Here is a 21,226-nt window from a genome sequence, read left to right as displayed (position 1 = left end):
GGCATTGTAGACTTTTGAGTCGCTTTATGTTGGGAATGTTTGTTTCTTTGCGTACCACAGGTTCACCCAAGATACAGAGGAACAGAGGAAGAGAGAGGAGCTGGAGAGTAGAGGTCAGCAGAGACTGACAGAGCTGAGGAGACGCATGGCAGAGCAAGCTGAGGGCGATAAGGAAAGGTAAGCATGCATCAAGGGTCCTGACAGCAGCAGCAGCAGCACAGCCTCAAGGACGCTAAAGGAGAGATCTCGACAGTTCACTCCGTGGCTTTGGATGATGTTCTGTATGTTATTCTTGGTTTAACAATGACTCATTTATGAACGTGTATATACAAGTCCATGACCATTTGAGGGAAACATCCCATGCGTTTCACGAACCACTGGTATGATTCGATGTAGTGTTTTCTCTTCTGTTCGGTACAGCCTCCTCTTTATCCATGGTCCTTGCTAAGATTCTATCCTCCTTTTAAATGCCTGGCATTTAAACCGTGCTAGGAGAAAGAGAGAGATGTTGAGTTAGTCAGGACAGGGTGAGGAGGACAGAGGACATGGGGACTGAGGGGAGGTAAGATGTGAGGGGCAGCTCTCTGGCAGCTTGTAAAGCTCTCCCAGCCTGCAGGGCCGCTGTGCCACCACAGATAGGTGGTTTCTGTGCTGAGGCTGATGTCCTTGGCCACTTCTCTCCCTTCCCGCTCGCTGTCCCTTCTGCCCTCAGGGTTTAGTTGTGCGAGGAGGTGCTGCTGCAGCGGAAGGAGCAGAGGGAGGCGCGGGAGCTCGAACGCCTGGAAGAGGAGAGACAGTCGTCTGGGGGCCCTGAGAAATTAGGTACGTTGCTTATCAGCACTTATTCCCATTAGCTGCCCTGATTGGATCTGCCATGTAAAATGCTATGCCGGGGAAGATTTGTGGAAGGTTTTGACCCACTGTTGGTTTTGAGGCATCACTGCCACTTACTGGTGGGATGGAGAAATACAAGGAAATTACTAGGCAAACATCATATGGGTTTTTTGAAGTGTTTTTCCCACCCTCCACAGTGTCAAGGTGGGAGAAACGGCAGAGTCAGACCCAGAGAGGATGATGGGAGATACGGAGGCGTTTAACCTCTCTAGGGTACGTGGGACGCTAACGTCCCACCTGACCAACATCCAGTGAAAGTGCAGGGCGCCAAATTCAAACGACAGAAATCTCATAATTAAAATTCCTCAAACATGCATGTATTATACAACATTTTAAAGATAAACTTGTTGTTAATCCCACCATGGTGTCCGATTTCAAAAAGGCTTTACAATAAAAGCATACCATGCGATTATGTTAGGTCTGCACCTAGACACAAAAAAATACATTTTCCAGCCAAAGAGAGGAGTCACAAAAAGCAGAAATAGAGATCAAATGAATCACTAACCTTTGATGATCTTCATCAGATGGCACTCATAGGACTTCAATGTACACAATACATGTATGTTTTGTTCGATAAAGTTCATATTTATATCCAAAAACCTCTGTTTACATTGGCGCGTTATGTTTTGCCTCCAAAACATCCAGTGAAAGTGCAGAGAGCACTCACGTCAATTTACAGAAATACTCATCAGAAATGTTGATGAAAATACAACTGTTATGCATGGAATGAAAGATATACTTCTCCTTAACAAACAAAAAATACATAGTTCTCAATCCATCTTTAGGTTTTTATTAGCGAGCTGGACACAGTGAAGAAACTGTATGAATGTAGGTCCATTATCCTTCTACGTGAGGGTCGGCGCTGGAGACAAGAAGCAGGTACAGAGACAGCGCATTTAGTGAAACAGGACAACACCAGCGTCTGGACAGGGGAAAAATAATGGCATCTATGCTGACACATGGAATAACGTGAGGAGCAGACAGATAAAGAGGGGGTAATCAACAAGGTAATGGAGTCCAGGTGAGTCCAATATTGCGCAGTGAAGCGTAATGATGGTGACAGGTGTGTGTAACCAAGGGCAGCTCCCCCCCTCTCTGGCAGTTAGACGCGTGACATTCTTCACAGTTTCGATTTGGTTGTAGTTTTTCTAAATTATATAGTCCCCCTTTTCTGTGATTGTTTTTAATTAAAATGGTCAAGAATATATATTTTTAATTAATTCTTAGCAAAGAGCAATTTCTTTTCTCTCTTTTTGTCACCATGGAAGACCAAAACTCTCTTCCACTAAAACACGCTGAAATTTCAGGCGGTCTTTTCAAACTGAACTGCATTGTCGGAACTAGAAGCACAAGCATTTCGCTACACTCGCATTAACATCTGCTAACCATGTGTATGTGACAAATAAAATTTGATTTGATTTGATTTGATTTGATTTAACTGCTCTTACACTAAAAGGGCATTATCATCATTTACACAATTCCACAGTATTATTCCAACCTCATAGTGTGGAAATATACACTTAGTGTACAAAACATTAGGAACACCTGCTGACCAGGTGAATCCAGGTGAAAGCTATGATCCCTTATTGATTACACCTGTTAAATCCACTTTAATCAGTGTAGATGAAGGGGAGAAGAGCCTTGAGACATGGATGTGGATGTGTGCCATTCAGAGGGTGAATGGGCAAGGCAAAAGTGCCTTTGAACCGGGTATGATATTAGATGCCAGGCACACCGGTGTGAGTCTGTCAAGAACTGCAGTTCTGCTCGGTTTTTCATGTTTAACAGTTTCCCATGTGTATCAAGAATGGTCCAACCCCCAAAGGACCCAAAGGACATCCAGCCAACTTGACACTACTGTGGGAAGCATTGGAGTCAACATGGGTCAGCATCAATGATAAATTGATGAATTGAAGCTGTTCTGGGGGCAAAAAAGGGTGCAACTCAATATTAGGAAGGTGTTCCTAATTTTTTTGTACATTCAGTTTATATAAAACACAGAAAATCACATTTTTGACTCCACTAGGCCTTTAAACATTTTGTACTATTACATTTGTTTGCTCAAAACTCCCACAGGCCGGATCAGACCCCCCAGTGGGCCAGATGCGGGCCCATATCTTTGACACCGTTGCTTTAAGCGTTTGGTTTTCTCCACTAGTTCCAAAGTTTGTGTCAATGTACTATTTTGTGTTTACTGCTTTTCTGACTCACTGACACGAAACCCAGAAAATCATTCACAACAATGTTTGACCTGGCTCAACCAAACCTTACCCTTGTGCAGTCAGACGTTCAAGCGGCTTCCCATCAAGGCCGGTGGGTGAATCAACATACAGTCCGTCTGTCTGGTACATTGTGTCATGACTCCACTGTGCAGGAGAGCACACTGGTCTACCTGCAGCCTATTGTGTAATCAGGCCAGTGACTGTCAGATCATCTCCTCCCAATTGAAATTTGTGATCAACGAACAACTGACCTTGGTTTGAGGCAGGTGAGGAAAACACAGAAACGTAGAATACCAAAATATCCGAAAGAAAATGACGGACAAGGGTGTAACAGTATCGTCCTCGTATTTTTTTTGGGACGCTTTTTTGACCGTAAAATGTGTGCATCCCAAATGGCACCGGTATTTCCAGTGTCCTGCACTTCTTTTGACCAAAGCCCTATTACTACTCTATTCCCTCTGTTGCTTTCCATATTGGGTCTAATCAAAGAGTAAGGGTTGAACAGGCCCTGCGGGTAGAAGGACTCCACAACACACTGTATGCCAAGGAGGTTCTCTCTGTAGTCCAGCCACCCAGACCACCTCGACAGGACACTGACTCCACGGGACTCAAGTCTTCCACAAAGAGTGTTTAGCCCTAATTCAATCAAAACCGCTAACCAGTTGTCCAGGAATAAGTCAAAATATAAATAGCATTTTCCCAGGCCAGTGAGAGAGCATATTTGCATATGATATGAAGTTGAATAGCTTTTTACACAACTTGGAAACCTGGTTACAGGTACAGGTCATATAGATAAGTGATATTTGTCCACAGAGTTGTCAGTATTTCTTCTTTGGGTTTTTTCTGTGATTGTCAATTCAGACTATGTTGGCTCAACTTTGAACATATTCCTTGCACTATTCCTCATATGCCTCCCTCTGCTATTCATCAACATCTGATACTTCATTGAACACAGCATTTCTGTGTTTTATGCCACTGTGACTTTAGATAAAACTTGCCTGTCATCACGACAAACCTTTCATGTATGTTTAGCTGTATATATTTGCTCATTTGACTGTGTAACATCCATGGATATTGTAACAATATGCTGATTGTACTACGTGTCAGTGCAGGCTGGTCTAGGCCGCAATTCTGTAGTGTCTCATCTCCATTTCGAAGTTAGTCCTTTCTTACTAATCCATGCGGAATAAGAGGATGTGGACCCATATCAGCCATGCCTGAAATGAATTTATTCATAATTTTAAAATGTCAGGTACAATGAAGTCAGATGTATTTCCATTTCTAAATATATCCCAGCTACACCAGTGCCTAACTCCTGCATGAGTCATTTGATTAAATTTCAGTCAGAGTGCTTCTTTGTTTAAATATTTGATTCATTTTAAGTCACAGGACTTAATGTCATCCAGAAGTAACACAGACAAACGATTTCATCTACACAGTCAAAGTACTCAGTCACACAATATATAATACCATACAAATATACACAAATACTGCACAATTGCATAAGAGCCCACTCTTTGAGCTTCGTTTAAACAAATCTGCAAAATGTATTTTCATGTACTCTTAGAACTCCGTTTAAATAATATCTGATCACATATCAACTTGTCTATATACATATATCCACATATCAGTTGGGACTGTAGCTATATACACTCCAAGGGCAGCAGAGGTGATCGGAGGGAGCTTAGACGACGAGGCCCAGGCGTTTCTTGATGAAGTGGGCCACCAGAACCTGAGGTCTCTGTTGGTACTCCACCAGCACATCATGAGGGGTGGCGATCTGGTCCCCATCAAAACGGTTCAACAAAGTCACGCATACGACTGCAGCTGCGGAGGAAAAAGGTGAAATCTATTAGAAATATCAAAACAATGTAAAAAAAATGTTTTTAAAAGAAGTGTAAAAACAAAAGCCTTTTTGATTACAGGTTCTCTCTGTCAAAGTTAGTGGTATTGGAGACAGTGGGACTGTCATTTATTTGGAATAATACCTTTGATGCCACAGGCACGACACATGGCTGCGAAGACGGTGGACTCCATCTCAATATTCCTGACTCCCGTGTTAAAGGCTTTCCTCAGGTACTCCAACTTGTCCTCAGTGGAGAAGGAGCAGAGAGCTCCATCCAGCCGACCCTGACCTGGAGGACCACAACAGAAAACAGACTGGGTTAGACCAGAAGGCAACATTGGGAATGTTCATCCTAAATTTAAAAAAAGAGGCAGTCTGCGATTCGAAATACAACAAAACTTACAGACTGTAGCTTTAACTTAGAGCTTTTGTGTAGCAGAGTGGACAGAGGTGAGTTACGTGATGTGGTTACCTTCATAGAAGTCACTGGTGCACATGGTGTTGCCGATGATGGTGGGCACGTCCTCTAACTCGGAGGAGCACTGCAGCAGCTCCTTGGAGACGCCCACGTCCAGCTCTGTGCTCCTTGTGACCACCTTACCTAGAACCACCTGCTCAAACTGGGCGCGGAAGAAGCAGTCCACCGCCTTGTCTGTGACCACTACTGTTCCTGGTGCCAGACCTGTAAGGGTGACATGACTTTAGAGAGCCGTGGCACTCAACTAGATAAACATGTATTAAATGTGTATCAACATTTGAAAGAAGAACGGAAGGGGGACAGTATGCTCTTACCGACTCCACCGGAGGTGCCAATGCGGAAGAGGATGAAGTCGATGCAGCGGGCATGATGCAGCAGTTTGATGAGCTCATGGAGCATGATGGAGATGGAAGGGATGCCCATACCATGCTGCAGAAACAGTGGGGTGAGGTTAACAATCTAAGGTTAACAGAACTGCAGGAAAGCAGTGCTCGGCAGGTGGGGTGGCGAAGGTCACTACGTCCTGGTGTTGTGAAACGCAGACTTGTCGTGCATGCTCTCCCTAACGAGTAGACTGTATCACGGGGACATCCAGACGGTTACCAAATGAACAATTATTTGTCCATGAAGGCTGCTACCTTACTTGGAGGAAAACATTTGGCCACGTTAGCTTTTGCCGCCGACACCGTGCTACGGTGGTCGCCAGGCACTCTTCCCACTGGGCACGCACTGGTTGAATCAACGTTGTTTCCACGTCATTTCAATTAAATTCCTTTGAACCAACGTGGAATAGACTTTCAATTCCGTTCTGGCACAAAAAAATGACTGCTGTACATCACCCAGATATGTACCATACAATGGGGGTGGTGGTAGAGGTGACTATTGTGGTAGAGGTTACTATTGTAAAGCGCTTTGAGCACCCAGGTAGAACAGCGCTAAATAAATCCAATACACTATTATTAGAAGATATAGCAACACACCAAACTGGACAAACATCGGATAATAACAGAACACCATTTCAGGTGTCAAGTCACTGGCTTACATAGAGAATCTTCACTTCCAAGATGTAAAGTCTTAGACAGGCTATCGAAAGTCAAGTCAGGTCGTCATCTCGTGCAAGGGAGATGTGTCCTTCGTGCGATACTTACACTGATAGAAAGTACGGGTCCCACTTTGTACATGGAGTAGCGGTCGGTTCCCTCACAGATGTCTGTGACGTCATCCATGTTTCCGGGCAAGGCCAGCTCCTGGTGAATGAACTGAGCAAAGGACCTCATCCGATTGGCACTGCCGCCGACGCACACAAACTTCACGGGGGAGACAGAAAGGCCGTTGTAATTCCTTCGTCTATGAGACTAGCTTCCATGAATCAGGTACTTGCGCCTATTTTGTCTGGGTAACTTTCACAAACCTTGATGTCTCCGAACATCTCAGGTAGGTTGTGGGTCTTGGTCCCAAGGTTGAAGTGATAGAGAATGTCCTCTTCCATTGTATCCAAATGGGGGTTCTTCACATGGATCTGGGGGTTCTTGAAAGGGACCTCGGGTCTGTAATATCATTGACACGAGAGCACATGAAAATTGCATAACAGAAGGTTATTTAGTGCAGGACAATAACCAGTACTATAATAAAACCTCAAAGTAAAATACATATACTCACTCGATATATTCAGAATGGTCATTGACAGTCCCTATACCATTCAGTAAAATAGGTGACATAGTTGTTCGCTGTATCCTAAAAGAAATATGAAGAAAACATTTACAATTGCTATCAACTGTTGAATTATGACACAATATGTTATAAACACAATATTTATAGCCACAATATTACTACAGCCACAAGTGCAAAACATACCTTTCAGGCTAGAAAGGTTCTTCTGAATTCAAAGGGTAATATTCTCTGTTGTGCTGTGTAGCAGTTCCTAAATACTCTTTTACCCGTCTCTGCCTCTTGGGCTGATATAACTTTGACATGTGACTTCTCTCAGGAGTGATTGGTTGGGGAGAGAAGGGTAGTGACTGTCTGGTCCAGTCATTGGTCTGGTCTCTCCCACTGAAACATGAAGTGATCTCAAACAAACACTAACTTTGACAGACAAACTTTCCAAATACTTGGCCCAGATCCAAAGTCATGACTCGAAACAGTATATATATATATATTATTATTATTTTTTATACCTATTCATTACTTCGGTGGTGAAAAGTACTGTACAAGGGCCATGCAATTGAAATTGAGTGAAATGGTTAAAAAGCCAAGTCAATGTTCTGATTGCCAGGTGCATTCAACCATTCTCAAAACATTCAACCATTCTCAAAACATTCAACCATTCTCAAAACATTCCACCATTCTCAAAACATTCCACCATTCTCAAAACACGATGAATGTTGTTACACAAACAAAAATGGCTGTGTTGGCCAGTTTTCAAACACGAGCTAGACTGTTACGTAATTGTCACAGAATCCCGGTCATCTCATGACGTTCAGGTTCCAAACCAATTGAGTGTGCACAAATATTTGACTGTGTGTGTGTGGTGTGTGTGTATCATCAAAACATATTACCTTAATCGGGTTGTTTTAGATATGCCGCATATCCTAGTCATTTGTTTAAAACTTTTTTATTTAATTTAAATATAATATTTTATTTAACTTAGGCAACTTATTTAATCATTTACGGGGAGAAATATGTCCGATGATATTGAATATTCACTTTGTATCCTGTGTCAATTACGTCGGTAGAACACAATTTCCACTATGACGACAGTGGAAAAGAGGAAGGAACAATTATGTAAGTAAATTCATAGAGATCTCAGGTTTCTGGAACAATCTAGCTAAGAGTCACACTTCTACTAATACATGTCTAAATACCATTTCAAATGGTAATGAGTGCTTCACTGAGCTTCATTAAGCACACAAAGAGAATGAGAACACATCCAATGCTTCCATGCATAACACATTTATTTTCTTTAAAACAAATCTTTATAGCAACCATAACGAGGCACACACACACACACAAAAAGACATAACACTTCAAAACAGCAGGCATTTTTAGAGGAGCCCTTCTAAGCCATAGACACCTTTTAAACGTAAACCATCATTCCCCAAACTACAACAGATGAACAAGAGCATAGCTCAGGCTAGTACATTAGCTGTTAGTGTTACAGTGAAAATGGAGTTCATTAGCAACTTCAGGCACAGAACGGAGCGGGTCTGTGAGCGCAATCTAACAGAATCAAGTTTTGCAGTTGTGTATACGTCTAGGGACAAGCATAAACATGTAGCATGACAAGAGTGCCTTAACTCTGACTTGAACCTAAACGAACTGCTTTTAATCGATCTATGAGCGGTTGTGAACAGGCAAAACCTGGTGAAGGAACGTTGTGGAGGAGAACATTGAGGAGTCAGTCGTGCGTCACTGCCTTTGCTCCTTTCTACTCCTTGGAACCTGCAGGAATACACACAGGTTAATTTGTGTGGGTGTCCCCCCCCACACATTTTGATTTGCAGTCCCACCCCATGATCACGGATAACAATGCAGGTCACCATTTCCCCGACTGATTTATCAACAGGCATATCATCTTGTCTGAATGGAACACCCGTTGAAATTTTGCAACTCTACTTCGGTGTCCTTTGTATCAATTATGTAGATCTATACATGATTTATTGTAAAATAAATCTATACGACTTCATATACATTCAATATTTTATTAGTTAGTCTATGTGGCATGTGCTTCTGAGCAATGAGCCAAATTGCCAACTGAATTCAAATTACCTTGAAGTTCCAACATCAACCCACTGTCACGAACAGCTACTTACTTGATGAATGCGTATTTGGTGCCCCTTTCTGGTCCTCTAAATAGCCAAAGCTCAAGAGCGTAGACATGTTGACAGGGGTCGAATTCTGAGATTTCTGAGATCTGCAAGACCAAAATGCAAGCATTTAAAACACAGCGGGGGGGACAAAATGGGGCCTAAATAAAATGCGGAAAACAAAACACTGAGCTCTTGAACATTTAGAGCTAGTGGAGGGTTCAAAACCAGAAAAAACATGGGAGAATCTGCCAGCTGATGGTAATATTGATATGGTGAGGGGGGAGTACACTAACAGCAAACACTGTATATGGACCCTGAAAACACTTACCTTCTAACTGAGATACAGTTGAACTAATAAATGTTTTTGTACCCTACAAAATGGGTCAACAATATCTTCACATTTTAAAATGTCCTTTTATTCATTATGGTTCTAATAATGTATTGACTGTGAAGCCGTAGCCATCTCTGACAATGTTGTACGCTTAAGAGACATCTCTGTAGGCCTATGTTTAACAGATCAATGTCACAGGTCACTGAGAGGTGGCAAATGTAAAAAATAAAAATAAAAATAAAAAAAAACATTTGCTCAATGACTTGCATTGTAGAGTAAAGACCACATTGGTAGCAAAAACAAAGTCAGGGGAGGTCATGTCATCACACTATTTGAAGCTAGCGATCTGTTTGTTGATGTATTGGTTCATATAGCTAACTGAGCTGAACGTTTGTGAGGACATCTGTACTCTTTCATCAGTATTATTTGCAGACAGGCAAGTCTGGCATTGGCCCATAGTGTTAGAGGACCCATTTCTGCATGGACATTGCCATTTAGATCTTCCACCATGTTGAAGTAGTTAAATGGGTGGGGATTCCTATGGGCTGGGAGCAATCAGATAATGTTTAGAGCATTGTCTACTAGTGACTCATAACCCGCAGTCCCCTTTGTTTTATCCGTAGGGCGGTGATTCATAATCGCAGTCCTCTGAAGGGCGGGTAGGAGTCGGGTTGAATAAAGAGATAACAATGCATTAGAAATCCCTAAATATAGCCTCCCGGGTGGCGCAGTGGTTAAGGGCGCTGTACTGCAGCGCTAGCTGTGCCACCAGAGACCCTGGGTTCGCGCCCAGGCTCTGTCGTAACTGGCCGCGACCGGGAGGTCCGTGGGGCGACACACAATTGGCCTAGCGTCGTCTGGGTTAGGGAGGGCTTGGCCAGTAGGGATATCCTTGTCTCATCGCGCACCAGTGACTCCTGTGGCGGGCCGGGTGCAGTGCGCATGAACCAAGGTTGCCAGGTGCACGGTGTTTCCTCCGACACATTGGTGCGGCTGGCTTCCGGGTTGGATGCGCGCTGTGTTAAGAAGAATTGCGGCTTGGTTGGGTTGTGTATCGGAGGGAGGACGCATGAGTTTTAACCTTCGTCTCTCCTGAGCCCGTATGGGAGTTGTAGCGATGAGACAAGATAGTAGTTACAAAATATAAATAAATTGGATACCATGAAATTGGGGAGAAAAGGGGGAAAAATTCAACAACAAAAAAAAATCCCTAAATATATTTATTCTGCAATTCATGACTATAGGCTACATTGAGGTTTTTGTTTCATTCTTTTTTATCTGCCATTAGTGGGTAAGCCGAAGCTTTAGCGCCTAACTGTACGCCCGCCACATACATGCCAATCGGCGAACGCTTTTGGGAACTTGGGAGATTGTTTTTTTACCGCCGGTCCACTGAGGCAAAAAGGACAATGTTGGAGTTTCATTCAATAAGAAGAAAAAAAGGCAGCGAAACAGAGTTGAAAATAAAAAGAAGGGAGGGCCAGGAAAGCAACGTTTGGGAAAGATTTGGTGACGTGCTAGAAGAGGATGATAGCAGTGCCGACTACGTTGTGTGTGATGACTGTGATGGTTTAGACAAATTCGAGAGTCAAAAGACGGGGACTTCAAATATGGCACCTCAGGGGAATTGTAGCCAGATGGGTTAAATGGAATTGTAACCTAACTGAAAACTGACTGTAGGTCTAAGCTCTCACTTAGCCTAATATAATATTAACTCCTGCAGAATTGAGCACTTATTGCAGTAAAGTGATACACCAAATGTACATTTGGACTCTGGAACAGGAGTAGAGAAATATGATTTATTTCTTTCAGCATCTTGAAATAATGAATGCGCGGTTAGGGACCGTCTGTAAAGGTGCCATCTTTATCAGCGTCATGTTGGTTTCACAGCGTTGGTTTCACTGCTTTTCATTTCAAAATGATGTCATTTGGAAATTTTGCACAGAAAGTCTATCCTTTTCTTGTTGTTGCTAATGCATTTTCTTCCAGTTTCCAAACGTCTGCTGCACGAGAGAAGCATAGATGAAAGGGGAACTTAACCGACGTCAACTAGATTGAATTAATTGATTTGTTACATTGATGTTATAAATCACATTGATGATATTATTTCAGGGTTTATTTCATCTCCTAGAGCAGTAATGACTGAAGAAAAGCTGCATGTGTCCAATCATAGGCAAGTTGAAAAGCAGAAACATATCAAAAATAGTCTGGAAAATGTTTTATTCGGTACCCCCATCAAAGAAATTGTTCCGTCGTCACTGACTGTAGATCACATTTTCTATCAGCCTATTTGCGGGTTAGGGTCCCAGATTTAGTCGGGCGGTTGTGGATGGGTTATTAGGAATTGCAGGTGGGTCCTGGTGAACAAACTGCTGACCCATGCATCACTATTCTCTACTTCTTCAAGTTGGTTTAATAATGGTTTGTAAATGTCATCGCCATCTGGTGCCACAGTAGATCAATGACAAGATTTGGTTCAGGTCGCCGGCACTGCAGGTGGTGGTAAATCACCATTATTAGCTTTGTGCTTTTTTCAAACACAAAAGAAAAACCGACTACTTCAAAATGGAGATGGCCTCAATGGCGCTGCCCGTGCTGTTACAGATCCCATAATGGGACAAATAGAAAGACGAGCCCTTTAACTAACACTATTCCTTGGCCACATCACATCGGCCTTATCCATTCTAACAAACTATGGGGCAGGGGTTTTGGGCAGTGCTATACTGTATGAGAACTAGGGAGGCCAGGTTCAAGACTACCACAACAAATATTGTCAGCACATTGAATCTGCAAGCTTCTGGAGAGACAAAGGTGTAATCTGGGATATTTGCACCCGATTTTGGTCACCAAAATGAATGATATGAGGCCAATACCTATTGATTCTTGAATGATGTCAAAAGAAAATTGTATAACATAACTTGCCTCATGAGCTTGTGAGTAAAACGGTCCCTTCATAACTCAAAATGGAATGTTGTTTTAATCCATTATTTTTAAACAAATGCCTTTGTTAACAATATATGGCTTCAAACATTTTAAAAACTATATTGATGATACCATTGAAGTGCATCCAAAGCGGTCTGTAAATGTTAAAATAGTTACATTTCTTCAGCCCCATCAATTGGTAGCGGGGCTGCTGGGCTGAAACACAAATACACCAAGAGTGTAGCTTTAATTAACACTCATAAACTGTTGCGCTTGGTAAATTACCCTAGTTTTCACATTGCAATCTATGTTTCACATTTAATGCATAAAATGTTGCCATGTGGCATAATACCATTTCTCTTCATCCACTTGTTTCCATGAATGAAGAAATACAAACACCATTGAACTTGACAAAAGGGTGGGGGGGCTTACACTAGCCAATGAGGTCCTTTGATGAAGTCACATGACATGCAACTCCTCTCCAGATCACATGCTAGTGGGAATAAGGAAACTCTGAAATTTCTGACTTGCTAACTGGTTGAACGCAGCACTTGTAGAACATCAACTTGTTAGCAAGTCGGCAATTTCAGAGTTTGAACTAGCCGCGAAGGCAGAAATAGTTAGCTGCTACTGAAATTCCCCACAAATTGTTCTCATAAAACTGTGTGTACACATTTCCTTCAATAAAAAAATGGAAACTCAAACTTGGGTGATAAACATTAAATCAAAATTTCCATGTATTTGTTCTTAGGAAACAGATCAAATGCATTTGTTGCCAAATGGAAACAAGTGGGAGGGCCCTGGAAGTCAAAGGCAAAAGACAGTGAAAATTGCATTTTTAAGTAATATTGGCATGAGTCATATGATTTTAACATATTTTTTGTAAAGATAAAATATGGCCAAACAATGTTTTTATAAACGCATGAATAATGCAGTACAATACTGCTTTAATAAATGTACAATATCATTTGTAAAAATATGGCCAGTGAATTATTTTTTCAAGATAACAATTTGTTATGAATTAAAACAATAATTATAATTCAAATACCTAATTTATATTAGAAACCAACATTTATGATTTTTGTAGTTACCGTTGTCACACAGTGTTTCCATATCTAACATTTTTTTTAATCAAATGCATTTAGTATTTGTATATTTAAGGCCATTTTATATACGAAAAACGAATCCAACATTTGTTTGCATAGTTCTTTCATAATGTGTGCAGTAATTGAGTACACTATTTTGGGGCGATATGCAGCTTAGACGAGACTTACATTTTTAAAGTTAGAAACAAACTATGTTCATCCTGTATAGGCCTAAGAGCTGGCCCCTGTTCTATCAAAACCGGTAAGCGGCAACAAATTATATATTTTTCCCATATTACTTCAAACACGGTCACAATTTTTTTGGAATGAACACAGAAATGCTGTTACCAGTTTTTTTCCTTCACATTACTTCATAATTATTTGTATTCTTACAGTACAAAGAATCCCATATCATTAATAATCAATAGGAATTACATACTGAAATCATGTGTGTTTGACCTCTATTTCTATTTGACATTAACTATTTGAATGTAAATATATGGACAAAAATATAAACGCAACATGTATAGTGTTGGTCCCATGTTTCATGAGCTGAAATTAAAGATCACATACATTTTCCAAACACACAAAAAGCTTCTCTCTCTCTCAAATTTTGTGCACAAATTTGCAGACCATCCCTGTTTGTGAAAATTTCTCCTTTGCCAAAATAATACATCCACCTGACAGGTGTGGCATATCAGGAAGCTGATTAAACAGCATAATCATTACACAGGTGCACCTTGTACTGGGAACAATAAAAGGCCACTCTAAAATGTGCAGTTTTGTCATAACACAATGCCACACATCTCAAGTTTTGAAGGAGCGTGCAATTGGCATGCTGACTGCAGGAATGTCCACCAGAGCTGTTGCCAGATAATTGAATGTTAATTTCTCTACCATAAGCCACCTCCAAAGTCATTTTAAAGAATTTGGCAATACGTCCAACCGGCCTCACAACTACAGACCACGTGTAACCACGCCAGCCCAGGACCTCCACATCCAGGTTTCTTCAACTGCGGGATCATCTGAGACCAGCCACCCAGACAGCTGATGAAACTGAGGAGCATTTCTGTCTGTAATAAAGCCCTTTTGTGGGGAAAAATCCATTCTGATTGGCTGAGCCTGGGTGGGTAGTGGGTAGGCCTATGTGGGTAGGCCTATGCCCTACCAGGCCCACCCATGGTTGCACTCCTGCTCAGTCATGTGAAATCCATCGATTAGGGCCTAATGAATTTATTTCAATTGACTGATTTCCTTATATGAACTGTAACTCATTTAAATTGTAGCGTTTATATTTTTGTACTAATATATATATATATATATATATATATATATATATATGTGTGTGTGAATCTTTGAGCCTATAACAAAGAGTTGTAAAGGTACCCAAGCTGCCTGGAGCTGCACTCTGCTGTGCTGTGAATGAAAAAGTATAACATTGCCATCTTGTGGATATATGGTGTAAACATTTCAATGGGGTCACTCACATTTTCTTGAAATTGCCTGCTGCATCTTCATTTTTTCCTGATGCTAAGGACAAGTTCTCCATCTGGCTGTTGGGAGAGATCTGACAGCAAAAACAAAAAGTGTCTTGAATAGTCATTTATCATCCGGAATCACGTCAGGTTTGAACACAGGGTGAAAGATGGATTGAACACGGGATGAAGCCCCCTATTTCAGTTGGCAACATCAGCTTCTATTGGACATACTATGTCACTTTCTTCTCTATCACTGCAACTGCAAGAGAGGAATCTGATAAATCTAGAATAATTAAAATATGGTAAACGCAAGTGACAATTTGATGCTAATCAAATACATTTCAGCAACAGATGGGGACATAGCCAAAGATGGTGGTATAGTGGTTGGTTATAAGTCCACTAGATACGGTAGGTGTTGAGTCTGAGAACTCTATCCATTGTTAGCTAATATTTGTAATGAGCTAAAAACATGTAGCTTTTCATGATACTAGGCAGGTGATATCATGCTGTCAAAAGGGAAGTCAATGTCCAAAATAATCTAAACAGGTCTGTCTGCATACTGGACTTCGAAGACCTCAGAATAAACTATTAACTAAATGTATCGTAGCACAATATGATATGAACGGGGAAGTATTGGTACATTTGCTGGGTAGTGCATCATCAGAAGTGAAATTGCAAGGATTTCTCCATTCACCTTCTCTTTGTCATCAAAGTCCCTTTCCCAAGTTGACTTATTATCACTGCCAAAGGGAGCATTAGTTGACATGTAGTTTTGAAAGCTCTCGGTTGGGCTGGAAGAAAGACAAATTTACAAATGTCAAATAACCCATTATACTAATAATAGCCTTAGCCTGCATAACTGGGCTGCATTCAGCAGGACTCAACAGTGTGCAATGTTTGATACGTCAGAGACGGCGGATGTTCTGAAGAACTAGTTGAAGGATGTTGTGATAACAGTGGCCCAGAGGTTGAATGTGCATACTGTGCTCTGCATGGGTTTTGCGATATCAAATGGTAACCACGCCCATATTGATCAGCCCACACTCCATCACACCCACCAAACGGGAGCAAACACACAAAAGCTGTTGAAGAACGGTGTGCACCGTTTGGGGGAAACGTGTCATTCAGTACAAACCGCCAAGCAATGTGGCAAAACATTTAACAAACTGAACACACCCCTGTTTTACAATAGGGTACAAAAACCATACAACCTCAAACAAATATGAAATTTGGATGATCAATGCACACAAACCATCTTGGCCTGGCTAAGTAGACATAAATTACGAACAAACTAACTTCACAAATAGATTATTTTTTAATCCAGAGTAACCGTCATTATTCTCATCTTAATTTGCCTTTTTGGCTGTACCTTGCTTGCTCTTGAGCTTTTGGAGATCCAGAGAACCAGTTTGGAGCTTTGTAAGATGATGCAGAATTAGGTTTGGTGTCCAAATTGGTCTCCTCGTGCCACAATAAACCTGTAAATGAATGAAAAGAACTTGGTTACCAATGTTGTACACTACAGTGGTTCCCAAACTGTGGGGTGTGCCCCAGGGATCAGCAGGGGGGGGGGCTTTTTAAAGGAAATCAGTCTGGAAACTTACTCTTTAAAGTTGTAATAGTAAAATGCACAAGCCGCAAGTTTGAAATTGGGTAGTGCATCATCAGTTTTCCTCTTGTCATGTCAGTCATTGCATACCTTAGGGACCTTTACTATTGCATCTTAGCCACATTATCACTGCTCATCCATATATTTTATACTTATATATTCTTACCCCATTCCTTTACTAGATTGGGTGTATTAGGTTTTGTTGTAGGATTTGTTAGATATTAGGTTTGGTTGTGGAATTGTTAGATATTAGGTTGTGTTGTGGAATTGTTAGATATTACCTGTTACAGATACTGCTGCACTGTCGGATCTAGAAGCATAAGCATTTCACTACGCCCACAATAACATCTGGTAAGCATGTGTATGTGACCAATAAAATTTGATTTGGAGCTATTTATAACTTGTCTGAGATGAGTGATGTTCCCTAATGCTGAAAGGGGGGACTGCGTGGAAAAGTTTGGGAACCCCTGGTATACTTAAGCAATAACCCCTGGTTAAGTACAAGGGGGTTGTGGTAATATACCATGGCTAAGGGCTGTTCTTAATGCACGATGCAACGCAGAGTGCCTGGATACAGCCCTTAGTCGTTGTATATTGGCCATATACCACAACCCCCCCCCCCATTATAAACTGGTTACCAACGTAATTAGAGCAGTAAAAATAAATATGTTTTGTCATACCAGTGGTATAGGTCTGATATACCATGGCTCTCAGCCAATCAGAATTCAGGGCTCAACCCACCCAGTTTGTAATACTAGCTATTTGCTAGTTAACGACAAAAAAATGTTTTAAAGTGTCTCGCTAGGCCATCCTTACAAACTGGATGGGTGTGTTATTTTACCTAGCTGCACTTTTTTAGTCTATGAGCTAGACAGATAGCTAGCTATAACTTACTTCATTTCCACAGATGAAAGGGGAGATAATAGTCTTTGTTATTTCTAGGTCAAACAGAATACCGTTTTTACCCCTCTGTCCTCCTTGTTTAGCCAGTTTAGTATAAGCAGAATCGGACTCATTAACTCCAGTACGGCGTCCTTTAGTCCTCTCCTCAGGACCATTGTTAGCATCGTCAGACAGCCCAGGAATCTGGGAAGTCGGGGCAGCTTTTGTTGAATCATCATCACCATCACCATTGCCAACGCCTAAAATAAAAAACACACACAATTATAAAGGCTTTGCTTCAAGTTGTTGCTAGATCGTTAGCTACTTCAACTAGCTAGCACCTTCACCTGGTAACTTTACATCTTAGAGGCTTGTTAGAATAAGAGGTGTAACGTTAGCTAGCTAGCCAAGAGTCAGAATCAGAGATATTAGCTAGGCCTTCACAGCTAACGGTAGTTAGCTACGTTAGCTAGCTAGTCAGCTTTGCACATTTGAAGACCAATTGTACTTGCCATGGTCGTTTTGTCGGCGATCTGTGTCAGTGTTCATGTCTACTGTTGTCTTTCTGTTGAAAAAAGAACGCAGTACATTGTCATCCTAGCGTACACTGCTGGTCAAATTGCTAGCTCGGTAAGGACGTTAGCTTAGCAATAAGGCGTTGCCAGCTAGCGTTAGCAGCTAGCTATACGTGTTCGTTTTAGTGCATGGTGTAAGTGTAGGTAGCTAGTAAGTTAATGTGAGGTTCAAGCATCATTGCAAAACATTACTTACATTACCAGCTATACTGCGTTTGCAAATCTGGACACCGGAAAAAAATAGTGCGGAGAAAACCCGAGTATGGATTTCGAGCTAACTTGCAGGGAGTGACAAAACAAACGTCTGACTGTGTCGAGAGTTTTGTTACTATGGAAACAGGGCTGGAGCGTTACTTTTTTAGGAATGTGTTCAATAACCTTTTTTCGTTAATGGGTTTAAAAACAGAAATGATGTGAAATTCTTTTGAATTAGAGCTGATATCTATATTTAGTTTTTGACTGTTTATTAAAAAAAAAATATATATATATATATATATATATATATATATTTAAATTATGAATAATCCACCAAACCCTTTATCTGCTACTTATTGTTGCCTATCCATAACCCACAATATAGTTGAACAAATTTGTTAAAAAAATATATATTTAAAAAATAAGAATATTTTATCTTCTGCTTTATTATTTGAATACCTTGTAGCTAGACCTCTATTATGCCTAGTCTTAAAACATTTGGCTAATTTTCCATGAATGGGCTTGCAATGCAGAAAATGAAGACAACATCTTTCCTCCCATCTCTATGGAAGCTCGTTCCGGCCACCAAAAAATGAAAATCTGACTACAAGTTATATGATACTAAGTCATTATTATGAGATAGTATGTCCTAATTATGAGATATGTGAGGCATTTTTATGAGATAAGCAAGTCATATTTGTGAGATAGTATAGTCATTATTATGAGATAGTAAGTCGTTATTATGAGAGTAATTCATTATTATGAGCTAGATAGTCATAACTATGAGATAGTAGGTCATTATTATGAGATATGTGAGTCATAATTATGAGATACTAAGTCATAATAAGGAGGTACTAAGTCATTTTGTTGATGTGAGTTGGTATCTGTTTGATGACATCTGGTTGACATCAGATTTAATTAAAGACATGCTCCGGAACTTTGGCGACTACTAAGTGTATTTTATACATCCCGCTTTGGGCTGGATGTGTCAATGTGTAGTTCATACATGCATAATCTCTGAGCAGAATTACTGTTTTACCCCAATTAACCATGAAATCCCTAGTTTGAAAGCATCAGTTTTTCTGGAAGCAGTGCTGCGCTAGTCTGGGTACCAGTCCCTTTAGCTAATCCATTCCGTGTACTCCATGTCATGTGCCAAAGAGACCGGCCTTTCTGACATCTTCAAATATGAACATTATATCATTAATGTGCTCGAAGAGAACAGAGAATTTAAACCTGACTCAATCACAGCTATCCTCCAATCACAACGATTATGCAAATATTGGAACTCTATCACTTTTTTTCTCCACAGAACATGTTGGTATGTTGGAATGTTAGCAAAAGAGAGAGACTGGTACTCAGACTAGTGCTGCTCCATTTTCCCTACAGTTTCATCCACTTCAAATCAAATCAAATCAAAGTTTATTTGTCACATGCTCCGAATACAACAGGTGTAGACCTTACAGTGAAATGCTTACTTACAAGCCCTAACCAACAGTGCAATTTTTAAGTAAAAAATAGATATTAGGTAAGCAATAGATAAGTAAATAAATACAATTTAAAAAGTAAAATGACAGTGAAAATAACAGCAGTGAGGCTATATACAGGTGGTACCGGTACAGAGTCAATGTGCCGGGGCACCGGTTAGTCTGGCTAATTGAGGTAATCTGTACATGTAGGTATAGTTAAAGTGACTATGCATAGATGATAAACAGAGAGTAGCGAGTGTAAAAAAGAGGGGGGTACACACACACAATGCAAATAATCCAGGTGGCCATTTGATTGTCTGTTCAGGAATCTAATGGCTTGCGGGTAAAAGCTGTTGAGGAGCCTTCTAGTTTGATGTCGATGTGGACACCAAGGAACTTGAAGCTCTCAACCTGCTCCACTACAGCCCCGTCGATGAGACTGGGGGCGCACTCAGTCCTCCTTTTCCTGTAGTCCACAATCATCTCCTTTGTCTTGATTACGTTGAGGGATAGGTTGTTATTCTGGCACCACCCGGCCAGGTCTCTGACCTCCTCCCTATAATCTGTCTCATCGTTGTCGGTGATCAGGCCTACCACTGTTGTGTCATCTGCAAACTTAATTATGGTGTTGGAGTCGTGCCAGGCCATGCAGTCGTGGGTGAACAGGGAGTACAGGAGGGGACTGAGCATGCACCCTTGAGGGGCTCCAATGTTGAGGATCAGTGTGGCAGATGTGCTGGTACCTACCCTCACCACCTGGGGGCGGCCCGTCAGGAAGTCCAGGATCCAGTTGCAGAGGGAGGTGTTTAGTCCCAGGATCCTTAGCTTAGAGATGAGCTTTGAGGGCACTATGGTGTTGAACGCTGAGCTGTAGTCAATGAATAGCATTCTCACATAGGTGTTCCTTTTGTTCAGGTGGGAATGGGCAGTGTGGAGTGCATTAGGGCTTGCATCATCTGTGGATCTGTTTGGGCGGTATGCAAATTGGAATAGGTCTAGGGTTTCTGGGATAATGGTGTTAATGTGGGCCATTACCAGCCTTTCAAAGCACTTCATGGCTACGAACGTGAATGCTACGGGTCTGTAGTCATTTAGGCAGGTTACCTTAGTGCTCTTGGGCACAGGGACTATGGTGTTCTGCTTGACATGTGTTGGTATAAAGACTCAATCAGGGACATGTTGAAAATGTCAGTGAAGAGACCTGCCAGTTGGTCAGCACATGCTCGGAGCACACGTGCTGGTAATCTGTCTGGCCCAGCACCCTTGTGAATGTTGACCTGTTTAAAGGTCTTACTCACGTTGGCTATAGAGAGAGTAATCACACAGTTTTCTGGAACAGCTGTTGCTCTCATGCATGCCTCAGTGTTGCTTGCCTCAAAGCGAGCATAGAAGTGATTTTGCTTGTCTGGTAGGCTCTGTTAGGCTCGTGTC

General features: G+C 41.3%; 2 protein-coding genes across 5 annotated transcripts; both read right to left on the bottom strand.

The window, feature by feature from the left end:
- Positions 1–4,325: 4,325 nt before the first annotated feature.
- LOC112234150 (uridine phosphorylase 2-like) lies at positions 4,326–8,255 on the bottom strand. Its single transcript, XM_024402168.2, has 8 exons — positions 7,295–8,255; positions 7,100–7,174; positions 6,852–6,987; positions 6,589–6,747; positions 5,755–5,869; positions 5,435–5,644; positions 5,105–5,251; positions 4,326–4,943 (listed from the first exon to the last, which is right to left on the bottom strand). The coding sequence occupies exons 2-8, from the start codon at positions 7,156–7,158 to the stop codon at positions 4,801–4,803; spliced, it is 969 nt and encodes a 322-aa protein (XP_024257936.1). The 5' UTR covers positions 7,159–7,174; positions 7,295–8,255; the 3' UTR covers positions 4,326–4,800.
- Positions 8,256–8,376: 121 nt separating this feature from the next.
- Positions 8,377–18,482, bottom strand: LOC112234151 (uncharacterized protein C7orf57 homolog). 4 transcript variants are annotated; one of them, XM_024402170.2, is made up of 9 exons: positions 18,328–18,482; positions 18,069–18,121; positions 17,631–17,816; positions 16,435–16,543; positions 15,760–15,856; positions 15,075–15,154; positions 12,680–12,718; positions 9,253–9,353; positions 8,377–8,881 (listed from the first exon to the last, which is right to left on the bottom strand). In XM_024402170.2, exons 2-9 carry the CDS (start codon positions 18,103–18,105, stop codon positions 8,868–8,870), a joined length of 663 nt encoding a protein of 220 aa, XP_024257938.1. In that variant the 5' UTR covers positions 18,106–18,121; positions 18,328–18,482; the 3' UTR covers positions 8,377–8,867. The 4 variants fall into 4 exon arrangements, with proteins under 4 accessions (XP_024257938.1, XP_024257939.1, XP_024257940.1 ...); XM_024402171.2 differs by having other exon boundaries at positions 17,640–17,816; XM_024402172.2 differs by lacking the exon at positions 12,680–12,718.
- Between the last annotated feature and the right edge of the window lie 2,744 nt (positions 18,483–21,226).

Source organism: Oncorhynchus tshawytscha, linkage group LG03 (genome assembly GCF_018296145.1).
Source record: "Oncorhynchus tshawytscha isolate Ot180627B linkage group LG03, Otsh_v2.0, whole genome shotgun sequence".
Classification (NCBI taxonomy): Eukaryota; Metazoa; Chordata; class Actinopteri; order Salmoniformes; family Salmonidae; genus Oncorhynchus; species Oncorhynchus tshawytscha.
Note: the sequence above shows the minus strand (reverse complement) of the source record. Positions and strands in the feature narration are given on the sequence as shown.